Source organism: Amblyraja radiata, chromosome 7 (genome assembly GCF_010909765.2).
Source record: "Amblyraja radiata isolate CabotCenter1 chromosome 7, sAmbRad1.1.pri, whole genome shotgun sequence".
Taxonomy (NCBI): domain Eukaryota; kingdom Metazoa; phylum Chordata; class Chondrichthyes; order Rajiformes; family Rajidae; genus Amblyraja; species Amblyraja radiata.
The window spans coordinates 16,754,181-16,767,084 of record NC_045962.1 but is presented as its reverse complement, the minus strand read 5'-3'; the positions used below and the strand labels follow the sequence as shown (position 1 = coordinate 16,767,084).

The following is a 12,904-nucleotide window of genomic DNA, read 5'->3' as shown; positions in this document are numbered from 1 at the left end:
CTGACAATGTGCACTTTTTTTCCTATTACAAATCTCAATAATTAATTGTTATCGAGGATGACACATTTCCACCAATACGGACATACTGTGGTCTGTGGATGAGGAAGTCCACTTATACTACTACCATCAGCAGTTGTATCATCAATGAAGATAACTGAGCCAGTACCTCCAGCAGCCATACATGCCCAAGCAATAACACCCCCACCACCGTGTTTCACAGATGAGGTGGTATACTTTGGCTCTTGGGCAGTTCCTTCTCTCCTCCATTGCTCTTGCCATCATTCTGATATAAGTTAATCTTCATCTCATTTGTCCACAAGACCTTTTTCCAGAACTGTGGTTGCTCTTTTAAGCACTTCTTGGCAAACTGTAACCCGGCCATCCTATTTTTGCGGCTAACCAGTGGTTTGCATCTTGCAGTGTAGCCTCTGTATTTCTGTTCATGAAGTCTTCTGCGGACAATGGTCATTGACGAATCCACACCTGACTCCTGAAGAGTATTTCTGATCTATCGGACAGGTGGTTGGGGATGTTTCTTTATTGTAGAGAGAATTCTGTGATCAGCTGTGGAAGTCTTCCTTGGCCAGCCAGTCCCTTTGCGCTTAGTAAGCTCATCAGTGCTCTCTTTCTTCTTAATGATGTTCCAAACTGGTGATTTTGGTAAGCCTGATGTCTCTTAACAGTTTTATTCTTGTTTCTCTGTCTCATAATGGCTTCTTTGACTTTCATTGGCACAACTTTGGTCCTCATGTTGATAAACGGCAATAAAAGTTTCCAAAGGTGATGGAAAGACTGGAGGAAAGACTTGGTGCTGAGAGCTCTCTTATACCTGCACGAAGGAGGCAATTAAACACACCTGAGTAATTATAAACGCCATGTGTCCCAAACATTAGGGTGCCCTGAAATGGGTGACTATGTATAACCCAGCTGTCCTTTATTAAAATCTGACAATGTGCACTTTAACCACGTGTGATTTTTTTTTCCTATTACAAATCTCAAATTAGGAAAATAACATCAGATGCGGCCACCTGCTGAGTTACGTCAGCATTTTGTGTCTGTTTTTGCACCAAATTTGTTGTGAGTTCCTATTGTAAATCCGTTCATTGTCAATGAGAAGTCTATAAAGTTGCATTTTTTTTTTTTAAAGAAAGCTCTGTCTTGATGAAAGATCTACTTGTCAGATACTTTTCCATCAATTCCAGAAACATATTGAAGTCAGCTTGTCTGACACCACAGGTGATGCCTTCACAGTTTATAACTAGTTGGTATCACAATTGTGGTTTGTTTTAGACGACAGACGCCAAGAAACAACCCCTAGATTCCCATGTTTCTGTTGTACTTGACCTGTTTATAGTGCTGCATATTTTGGAAGACATTTATGGGTCATGAAATGCTTAAAATTGAGAAATTAATTCTGATTTAAAATAACAAACTATCTACATTCCTGAACAATTGTTGATCCAATCCAGATGCAGTGTCATTAATTTTCTCTATAACCTGCACCTATTATGTAAATGCACTCCTCAAAGGTTCAATGGCACTTCATTGTCATGTGTACCTAGATACAGTGAAGTTCTTTGTTTCGCATGCAATTCAGTAAAAAAGGACGGAACAGTGGTGAGCCTCGATACTGACTATGGATGTTAGTTGTTTGGCGTCTGTATGTTCTTCCCCGTAATCGCGTGGGTTTTCTCCGAGCAATCTTATTTCCTCCCACATTCCAAAGACGTGCAGGTGTGTCTTCGGTAAGTTGTCCCAAGTGTGTAGGATAGAACCAGTGCACGGGTGAACGCCAGTCGGTGGGACAAAGAGCCAGTTTCCATGTTGTATCTCTAAAGTAAACATTACTTCCCCCATATTCAGCTGTCAGGCCCAAACATCTAGTGTTCTCTCCTGCTGTCTACCGTAGATTCTGTATTTAAGATGCTCTTTATCCAAGCCAAGTATTATATTACTTCCTTGTGCAACACTCATATTTTCATTCCTCTGAAGTTCTTTAGGTGCATTTTTTGCTATTTGTATAGGAGGTATCTAAATGGAAGTTATAGTTGTTGCACTTGAAAAGGATAAGATTTGGAAAAACTTAATTTTAATTAGAACAACTTGCATTGAACCAATCCATAACTTTGCTAATATTTACTGGAGAAACGTACAAGAATATGGGGATGAGAGCAGGCCATTCAGCCCCTCAAAATAGTACTCACATTCAATTAGATCATGAGTCTAGTTGTCTAAACCCTATCTACCAGATAGATTCTCTAAGCCTTAATACCCTTGTCTAACAAAATAGCAACCTCAATTTTGACATATTCCTTTGACCAAAGCTCAGCTGCTAAATGGGGAAAAAGTTCCAGAAATAAAAGCGGATGAAGCCTTAAACACTCAGCTGGTCAGGCAGCATCTGTGGAAAGAGCAATAGTTAATGGTTCAGAACCAATACTCAATCAGGACTAGGATAGCGATAGTTTTAAGTTGTAGAGAGATTGAAGGAGGGATGACAAAGGAAGGTGAGATCAGAACTTCCATGATGATAATCTATTAAAGAAGCTATGTGCATGATACATTAATAAGGGCCCTGGGAGAGAGAAAAGGCAAAGGGATTTGCAAAAGCTGTGAAATGCCGATCAGAACTGAAAGAAACGGGACTTAACTTGCTAAGTGCTTCCAACGTTTTCTCTTTTTATTATGTTTCTGTTTATTTCCTGGTTGTATTTAGAACAAGGCCTTGTATTCTTATATAACTGATGCATCTTGTTGCAGACATACGTTCACTCGGGAAGCGATCATGCAACAGCTACCACCTGGCACTGTTAGACTTCTTTCAAGCTCTCAGTCAATATCCTCTGTTGTTAATGTCGTGAAGGAACTTGTGGAAAATTCCTTGGATGCAAATGCCACGAGTATTGAGATCAAATTGGTAAGTAATACAACATTGCTGTTTGACTTCTCATCACTAGTAGCTGAGAAGTAAATAATTTGTATTTATGTAAGATCTTTAATGCAACAAAACATCTCAAGACTCATTGGTTCACTGGCACTCTATTGTTACTTGCACCTAGGTACAGTGAAATTCCTTTTTTGCATACAATTCAGTAAAAATCTTATTATACATAAGCACAAATGTACTCGTGTATAAGGGAGTAAGATTAGTGGATTACACTGGGCCATACACAAGAGTCAGCTTGTTTCCGACACCATCTTGCATCCATCAACATTTAAAGTTCTTAAAAATGTAGAGTCCTAACTTGGCCTTAAAGGCGCGTTGCCCCCGGTGACTGCACTGGGTTGGAGTTGCCTGGTCGGCCTAGCAAAGCAATGATGCCAATGTCCTCCACCGTTACTCCGTGCCACTACATGTAGCATCCGATCCACATACAAAAGACCTCGTGGAGAGTCGTCTGACTAAATCGACCCCCAGGCTGCTGTAGGGCCTCTGGTGGCCCACTCCACCTACATGTCGACCCGGACACGTCGACCGGTGAACTCAATGTCCCTCACCTCCCATGGTCACTGCTTTACCGGGGCGCCTCCTGCAGCTGACCTCTGCACCCATCGTGCCTCTGAGGGTAGACTCAAAATGCTGGAGTAACTCAGCGGGATAGGCAGCATCTCTGGAGAGAAGGAATGGGTGATGTTTCGGATTGAGGCCCTTCAGCCTCTGAGGATGCGGGCGATGAACCCTCAGCTGCTAACCGGCACAGTTCCTCTTCTCTGTCCGCCACGGCAGCCATCTTAGGAGGCTATTAAAGTAGTATTGGTAAAAGTACCACAAAACCACATAGGGCGACACTGCTCAAAGGCCTAATTTAAAACATAGATTTTTAAGTAGAATCGAACAGGAGGAAAGTGTTGTAGAGAGATATTCAGAAGTATTTTATGAGCTCAATTTTTGGAAACTAAAGGCACGACTGCCAATAACCATATAACAATTACAGCATAGAAACAGGCCATCTCGGCCCTTCTAGTCCGTGCCGAACACTTACTCTCACCTAGTCCCATCTACCTGCACTCAGACCATACCCCTCCATTCCTTCCCCGTCCATATACCTATCCAATTTATTTTTAAATGATAAAATCGTACCTGCCTCCACCACTTCCACTGGAAGCTCATTCCACACAGCTACCACTCTCTGAGTAAAGAAGTTCCCCCTCATGTTAAAGCTGACATATGATGCACAAGGGACCAGAATTGGAGGAATGCAATATGTTGGACAGCCACAGAGTTGGAGGAAATAGCAGCAGTAGGAAGGATGTGAGTGTATGGAAGGATCTGGAATTGAGGGTGCTGATTTTATAATTGAGATACCGTGGAACTAACATGAGTGAACTGCATTTGCTGCAACTTTACACCGAGGCAGCAGAGCCGTGAAGGTGAATTTTGTTGTCAATGTTTACCTTCATTGAAAGAGGGCTACCACAATATGGGAAGTGGTTTACTTTTTCCAAGGTCTTCTTGTAGAACCAAGGAGGATGCCTATGCCATTTTATTTTTAAACAAGTTAACTGGAATAAAAAACAAAGTACTGGTGTAACTCAGTGGCTCAGGCAGCATTTCTGGACAACATGGATAGGTGATGTTTCAGGTTGGGAAACAACACTTATCCATGTTCTTCAGAGACGCTGCCTGAACTGCTGAGTTACTCCAGCACTTGTTTTTTATTCCAGTTAACTCGTTGTCAACATAAATTGCAGTGAGTTAGATTTAGCTTTAAGGGCTAAGGGAATCGAGGGATATGGGGGAAAAAGCCGGAACGGGGTAGTGATTTTGGATGATCAGCCATGATCATATTGAATGGCGGTGCTTGCTCGAAGGGCAGAATGGCCCACCCGTGCACCTAATTTCTGTTTCTAACTCCGTACAGACAGCACCCATAGTTGGGATCGAACCTGGGTCTCGAGCGCTGCAAGGCAGCAACAGTACCGCTGCGCCACCGTGCCGCCCATGGTGGATATGAGAGATGAGGCTTTGGATATGTGAAATGTGATACATACATCTGATTTGTCCTGCTGCATTATGTGTTTATTTGCTATTAAAACATCTCTACTGTTGATCTAATGAAATGTTTTCTCATTGGGTACTTTTCAGCAAAAGCTTGTTTGATTGTGACCCAGCATCCATTCTAGATAAACAGTTTTACATTTATGAAGTTTATAAATGTTGTTCATACAATAGGAAAACAGTGGGTTTGACAGGATTGAAGTGAGAGATAATGGTGATGGGATCAAAGCTGCTGATACCCCTGTGATGGGACTGGAGCATTACACGTCTAAGATCACTCATCATGAGGACTTGGAAGCTTTGGAAACATACGGATTTCGTGGAGAAGCTTTGGCTTCTATCTGTGCTGTGTCTGAGGTAAGAGACTGCTATCAAACGTTATCAAGGTCACCACATTCACATTAGTCTGGCTGTAATTTCAAAGTTTGGTTGTCAATATAATGAGTTCTACTACAATGTGATAGATGTGTCCTAAGAAACTTCGTATTATAGAAAATCGAATTACAAAAACAATTGTGTTAATGGGAAAAGGTGTCTAAATGATTCAAATGCTCGTCTAGAAATGTCTTAAATGCTGTTGGCGACTCTCTCCCACCACTCTCACGAAATGCATGTGCTCACTGCTCTCTGATTGGGGGAAAAAAACCCTCAGATCCTCACTAAATCTCTTTCCTCTTATCCTACATCGAATATCTCGGGTTTTAATCACCACGAATGAGGAACAGATTCCTGCAGTCAACCATGTCTATATCTATATAATTAAAAGTTTCATCTTGACCACTTCCTGTCTGCGCTGTATATTGATTTTAGAAAAAAACGCTACCATATATCGCTATGATTTTTGGCCATCTTACTCGCAGTCCTCCTCTGCTGAGCAGGCCCCGAAGATTTTTCCCGTCGATGAAAAATAAAAATGTTATGAGTGTTTATAAAAATAAAAAATAAAATTAAAAAAACCCTGATATCCTCTCACCTGTCAATCACCGCGATGAAGGTAACGCTCCTTCCGGGGGGGGGGGCAGGACTATTAAAACCCCAGATGCCTGAGCATGACTCAGTCACTCTGCAAGATTGCGAGGGAGAGGCCACGACTCTCATTCTAAGCTGTGAATCAACTGAACTGTGAGTCTGCAATGTACTTGCAATAAATGATTTGTTAGCCCTTAATGAACATGAAATGAGTTGTTTGGCCTGCCCTATGCTTGAAACTGCAATGGCAATGGAAACGAAATGAAAATGCAATGAGCTGTTTGGCCGGCCCTGTGCTTGAAACTGCAAGTGCATACCGGAAGTGGCGGCGCTGGGAACGGCTGCGGCTTGCCTGCAGTCCGTTTGTCTTTACTTTTTTGTGTTGTTTTTTTTCGTTTTGTCTAGTTGCGTTTTTGGTTTTTAGGTTGTGTTTATGTGGGGGGGGGGGGGGGGGTGGGGGGTTGAAACGGGGCTTGCTGTCTCTCCCTTGGGGGGAATACGACTTTTTCGTCGTATCCCCCCTCTCTGCCTCCGTCTGCGCTGAGGCCTAATGGCGGAGCTGGCGACCTCGGGACTCCAGAGGCAGCCTGTCAGGACTCGCCCTGGGCTCGCTCCCGTGAGGGCGGCCCAGCTCGGGGCTGGAACTGCGCTCCCGTGAGGACGGCCTGGCGAGGGGCCGAGACTCTCCCGTGAGGGGCTGTGGCACTCCCGTCGGAGTGGCCCAGCCCGAGGGAGGAACGGCACTCCCGTTGGAGTGGCCCAGCCCGAGGGAGGAACGGCACTCCCGTCGGAGTGGCCCAGCCCGAGGGAGGAACGGCACTCCCGTCGGAGTGGCCCAGCCCGAGGGAGGAACGGCACTCCCGTCGGAGTGGCCCAGCCCGAGGGAGGAACGGCACTCCCGTCGGAGTGGCCCAGCCCGAGGGAGGAACGGCACTCCCGTCGGAGTGGCCCAGCCCGAGGGAGGAACGGCACTCCCGTCGGAGTGGCCCAGCCCGAGGGAGGAACGGCACTCCCGTCGTAGTGGCCCAGTCCGAGGGAGGAACAGCACTCATGTGAGGGCGATCCGGCTCGGGGCTGGAACGGTGCTCCGGTGGCTGGGACGGCGTTCTGGCGGCGGTGACCTGGGTCCGGGGTTGAGCCGCGGGCCAGCGGCTGCGTACGTTGGACTGGAGGGCGGCAGCTTCGACCATCCCGGGCCGCGGTGTTTGAGCCGGCCCGTTGCGGGGTTCGGTGAGCCGCGGGACTGTTTGTACCATCGCCCGGTGGGGAATCGCCTCAGCGCAGAGGGAGAAGAGGAGGGAAGAGACTGCAGCCCTAAGATTTTTGCCTCCACCACAGTGAGGTGCTTGGAGGACTCACTGTGGTGGTGTTAATTTGTGTTTATTGTTGTTATTATTGTATGATGTATGTATGACTGCAGGCACGAAATTTCGTTCAGACCGTAAGGTCTGAATGACAATAAAGGCATTCAATTAAAAAAAAATTCAATTCAAGAAATGAGATGAGTTGTTTGGCCTGCCTGAAACCACTAATTTCAGCCCACAATGTCCCTATGAGCCGAGAAGCCAGTCCCTTTTGCCCCAAATGCCCGTATTAGCCCAGGGGAAGCATTTTGGCCCAAAAGGCCCTTGCCAGGCCAGGAAAAGTACGGAAAAATTGCCTTTCACTGAGATTTTTTTTAAAGCCCCTGTACTAGCCCAGGAGGACTCCCTTTGGCCCATTAGTAAGTATTCCCCCTGCAAGTATTAAACCTCACCCCAGTATTGTTCTCCCTCCCTTCATTGGCTCCCATGTGAGACCCAGGCCAGGATAGACTTTCCTCCTTCATTGCTGATATCTGCAGAAAAAGATGAAACATTTCTAAAATTGATTCTCCACCCTCTTCCCCCTTCTCTCTCACAGAGTCTCTCACCTGTTTTTTTATGGCAGAATTTCTGGCAGTTTCCGAGCTACCAGGCCTGAGTGACTGAGCTGCCAGCCCAAGAATCCATTCGGCCCACAATGTCCATACTAGCCCTCCGGAAACCAGTCCCTTTGGCCCACAACACCCATACTAGCGCTCCAGAAATCTCCCCCCCCCCCCCACTGGCCACCAATATTGGAATTGGAGAGGTGGAATATTGTGTTGGGACCCAACGGGTCCCACTTAGTCTAGTTCTTTATAATCCTCCCTTTCAACCTCCTCTGCTCTGCAGAAAACAAACCTAGCTTGAGAGTTGACCTCAAGTAGTACTTTGGTGTAACTGGGCTCGTTAACTTTGCCAAGCAGTATGCACTGTACATGTGCTGAAATCACGTTGGTGACAAGTGGAATAGCAGCAATCTAAGAGACTATTTCCATTATGTGAAGGACTGCATTCTGGTTGGGAGGGTAGGTAGGGAATCAAGATTGCCTTTAGATGTAGTGTGCAACCATAAGGCATAGAGGATGAGGAAGCAGCTCCTTGGCATCTACTCATGCAATCCATTATGCCTCAGTGGGATCATCTCTCATTCTCTGTACTCTGTTCTAGCTTGTGGTACAGCAGCCACGTCTCAGGACAGTTACTTCCTGACCTCAGCCACGTTACTTTGGCAGCTCAAACGGTTATTGCTACCAGAAAAGAGGGTTTTGATTAAAAACATTGTTTTTAAATAGCAGCAACAAACCAAGAACTTGAACCAAAATAAAGGTTAATATTATCACAAGATGAATGCTATGCACTAAACTGATCAGATCACTTTTCCCATTTCGATGTTAATCTGCTTTGATTAGATGAATCTTGGCGATTTTACGAAAAAGAGAGAAACAATTGTATCTCAAATTCTTTGGATTTTAATACCAATTCTGAATCATGTCGTGTTTCACGATAATTTGATATTTTCCTGAATAACTTAAAAATGTCTACTCTAAACAGAATGTTCAAATCCATAATTAGAGTTTTGTTTGTGGATAACCATAGTTTTTACAGATGTGGCTAACTTTCACCTGAATTCACTTTCTTGAAAAGGCAGTTGATGTGGATCCACATTTGAGTTTAGTTTCATTGTCATGTGTACCAAGGTACAGTGAAGAGCTTTTGTTGTGTGCTAACCAGTCAGCGGAGAGACAATACATGATTAGTTGCATTTAAACATAAGTTGCATTTAGACAGTGCCTTGCAAGGGCTCAGATTATCCCAATGTGCTTTACAGACAAGGGTGTACTCACTTCTGCAAAATCGTGACAGTCAGTGTGTCTGCAGTGAGCTGCTGCAAACAGCAGTCTGGTTTTTACCAGATAATCGGTTGGTGAAGTTAGATTTTAGAGATACAGCACGGAAACAGGCCCTTCGGCCCCCCGAATCCATGCCGACCAACAATCATTCCATGCACTAACACTGTCCTATACTCTAGCAACAATTTACAATTTTACTGAAGGCAATTAACCTACAAATGTTAGTGTAAGGATGAATCTTGCCAGAGGCACTAGAGATAAATTTGTAAGTTCTCATCGAAGTCATACCTAGGGATCTTTTATGCTCAGGCTGAGCATGCAGACGGGGTTTTGGTTTGACAAGTTGCAGTCTTTCCCCTCCCCCTTCTCTGCCCCAGCAATGATGCGCTGGATTATGAATGGAATCTATACCTTCAACCCTCTGACTCTGCAAGAATCCCACCAGATGAACCGCTGCTTACACTGTGAAACTAGCACCCGATTGGAACGTGGAAGGAAGCCTCTGCAAGTAGTTCAAATGGTTGAAGGTTTTTTGCATGTTCGGTGCTACCAGGGAGCAATTAGTGTAATCTGAAAGCTCAAAGCAATTTACAGCAATGTTTTTAAAGCTCTGCATGGTTTAAAAATAATCAGAGATTAGCCAACACAGTGAAGAGATTAATAGTGAGATTAATAGTAGACACAAAATGCTGGAGTAACTCAGCGGGACAGGCAGCATCTCTGGAGAGAAGGAATGGGTGACGTTTCGGGTGGAGACCCTTCTTCAGACTGTTCCTTGGTCATCGGTGTCGACTCTGATTTATTCTGAAACTTTTCATACCTCTAGTTTTCCTCGCCCCTAAAGAAGGGTCAACCTGAAACATCACCCCTTCTCTCCAGAGATACTGCCTGTCCCGCTGAGTTATTCCAGTATTTTGTGTCTACCTTCGATTTAAACGAGCATCTGCAGTTCTTACCTACACAACAGTATTTGGGATATCTATCTTGGTTTCCTGTTTGCAGTGTATACAGATATTGCCGTCAGATGGAGAACATTCCCAGATGTATCCACTCAAGCTGTGGATAAAAGGCACATGCTGGAGATTGTTCTACATTAGTCTTACATTTTATTTGGAAAACATTCTTTAATGAAATTGGACAATGAGTGATGGATGAGCACCGTGAGATGGTGGCACACAGCAAGTGGCACTCTATCTCATACAATATCCAAGTTACTTCAGTGATCATGATGAGACTGCGGGCTCATTTCTGTTTCTCAACCCAGTAGAAAGAAATGGGCTGTCAACCCTGTCCTGAGATTGATTTCATCGCACCTCCCCAACATTAACCTAGGAATCTCATTCTTAAGGGCAAATTTTTGCATTTGGGATTGTCATCTGTATACCTGTAAATGTTTCACTGCATAAAACACTATTCCCATCCATTTTTCCACAGGTTATTGTCACCACCAAGACCGGTGCTGATGAAGTGAGTACTCAGTATACCCTGGACAATGCGGGACGTATCATTTCACAGAAGCCTTCTCACATAGGACAAGGTATTCTAAGTCTTATCTATGTTGAGGATATATGCGTCTGTGCTGGTGGTGAGGTACTAAAGGGTTGAGGTCTGGACAATGGATCTTTAAACATTGTGACAAGAATTAAAGTGGGGAGAGGAGTAATTAATTAACTTTAAAAAAGTAACAATGACAGACTGAAATACCTTGAAGCAACTTTGAAAAAAAAAAATCAAATTTATAATTTGAGTGCAGAGAAAGTTATTTTCACCATTGGATTTAAGAAATCTCAAAAATATTATTGTGCACTAATTTATAAATCTCATGCAAAGTCACGGTTTCATTTCTATAATTCTTCTAAATTGTCATTTAAAAAAAGAGATAACTTGCATTTATATTGTAATCATCATTGCCTCAAAGCATTCCAAAGCACTTTTAATTAAGTACATTTATGATGTAAACATTTGATCAATTTGCACCCTGTGAGGTACCACTAAATTAGAATAAGATTATGTCCAGAGAATCTGTTACAAATCTGTTACAAATAATTACTTCCACCAGAGAAGAGCTCTGGTGATCTTATTCTAAATGTTGCCACGTGATTTTTTTTGCACCCTCTTGAGAGACCAGCTTTGTATGCTGTCTCGTCTGACAATGCAGCACTTTTCCACTGCCTAAATAATGTGATCATGGCTGGAATATAACAACTTTCTGACCCATAATGCAAGTATTAATCCAATACTGACATAAACATAAAGGTGCATATTCTAAGGTGAGTCAACAATTTTATGCACAAGAGATTAATGGGCTAGTTGTAAAGAAGTTAATGAGCTAATTACTCTTTGAATTGAAAGTGTTCACTCTTGTAGATTTTGAAACCTAGAACTGGTGAAGTTCTGCAATGGTCATGTTGCAATTCCCCACTTCTGACACTAGATGGAGCCTCTAAAATCCCGATGGTCTAGTAGACAATCGTTCAAGTTCTTGTAGCAGGATCACAGATACACCAAGCATCAATGCCTTTGTCCCTGATCCATGGGAGATCCACTCATTCAATAGTTTTATTTTAAAGCTGTAGTTCCTATCCTTTAAGCCTGTCTATAGGATATAAACATTAAATGTACGCAAACAGCATGGATTCTTGGGCAGAATGTATTTTCAAATGTGTATGGATAGTATAGATTTGACTATAATTTAAACATAACATTCAGTTAGTTTCTTTTGTCTTCGTTATGTACAATTTATATTCCGTCAGAATATATGTGATTAGGATTTGAGATACTGGGAAATGCTGTGTGATTAGAGTTCTACTCTATACATTTTTCTGTATAGTTCTGTATTTTTCAGTGGATGACACAAAGCTGGGGGGCAGTGTTAGCTGTGAGGAGGATGCTAGGAGGCTGCAAGGTGACTTGGATAGGCTGGGTGAGTGGGCAAATGCATGGCAGATGCAGTATAATGTGGATAAATGTGAGGTTATCCACTTTGGTGACAAAAACGGGAAAGTAGACTATTATCTAAATGGTGGCCGATTAGGGAAAGGGGAGATGCAACAAGACCTGGGTGTCATGGTACACCAGTTATTGAAAGTAGGCATGCAGGTGCAGCAGGCAGTGAAAAAATCGAATGGTATGTTAGCATTCATAGCAAAAGGATTTGAGTATAGGAGCAGGGAGGTTCTACTGCAGTTGTACAGGGTATTGGTGAGACCACACCTGGAGTATTGTGTACAGTTTTGGTCTCCAAATCTGAGGAAAGACATTCTTGCCTTAGAGGGAGTACAGAGAAGGTTCACCAGACTGTTTCCTAGGATGTCAGGACTTTCATATGAAGAAAGACTGGATAGACTCGGCTTGTACTCGCTAGAATTTAGAAGATTGAGGGGGGATCTTATAGAAACTTACAAAATTCTTAGGGGGTTGGACACGCTAGATGCAGGAAGATTGTTCCCGATGTTGGGGAAGTCCAGGACAAGGGGTCACAGTTTAAGGATAAAGGAAACATTTTTCACACAGAGAGTGGTGAGTCTCTGGAACTCTCTGCCACAGAAGGTAGTTGAGGCCAGTTCATTGGCTATATTTAAGAGGGAGTTAGATGTGGCCCTTGTGGCTAAAGGGATCAGGGGTATGGAGAGAAGGCAGGTACAGGATACTGAGTTGGATGATCAGCCATGATTATATTGAATGGCGGTGCAGGCTCGAAGGGCCGAATGGCCTACTCCTGCACTTAATTTCTATGTTTC

General features: G+C 43.6%; 1 protein-coding gene across 2 annotated transcripts in view; it reads left to right on the top strand.

The window, feature by feature from the left end:
* Positions 1-12,904, top strand: part of pms1 (PMS1 homolog 1, mismatch repair system component) — a 96,462-nt gene that overhangs the window by 6,671 nt on the left and 76,887 nt on the right. For both annotated transcript variants that reach the window (XM_033023771.1, XM_033023772.1), the window contains exons 2-4: positions 2,761-2,917; positions 5,174-5,356; positions 10,599-10,701. In XM_033023771.1, coding sequence (XP_032879662.1) covers positions 2,786-2,917; positions 5,174-5,356; positions 10,599-10,701 — 418 coding nt within the window. In that variant the 5' untranslated portion in view covers positions 2,761-2,785. The remainder of the gene's footprint in view (positions 1-2,760; positions 2,918-5,173; positions 5,357-10,598; positions 10,702-12,904) is intronic.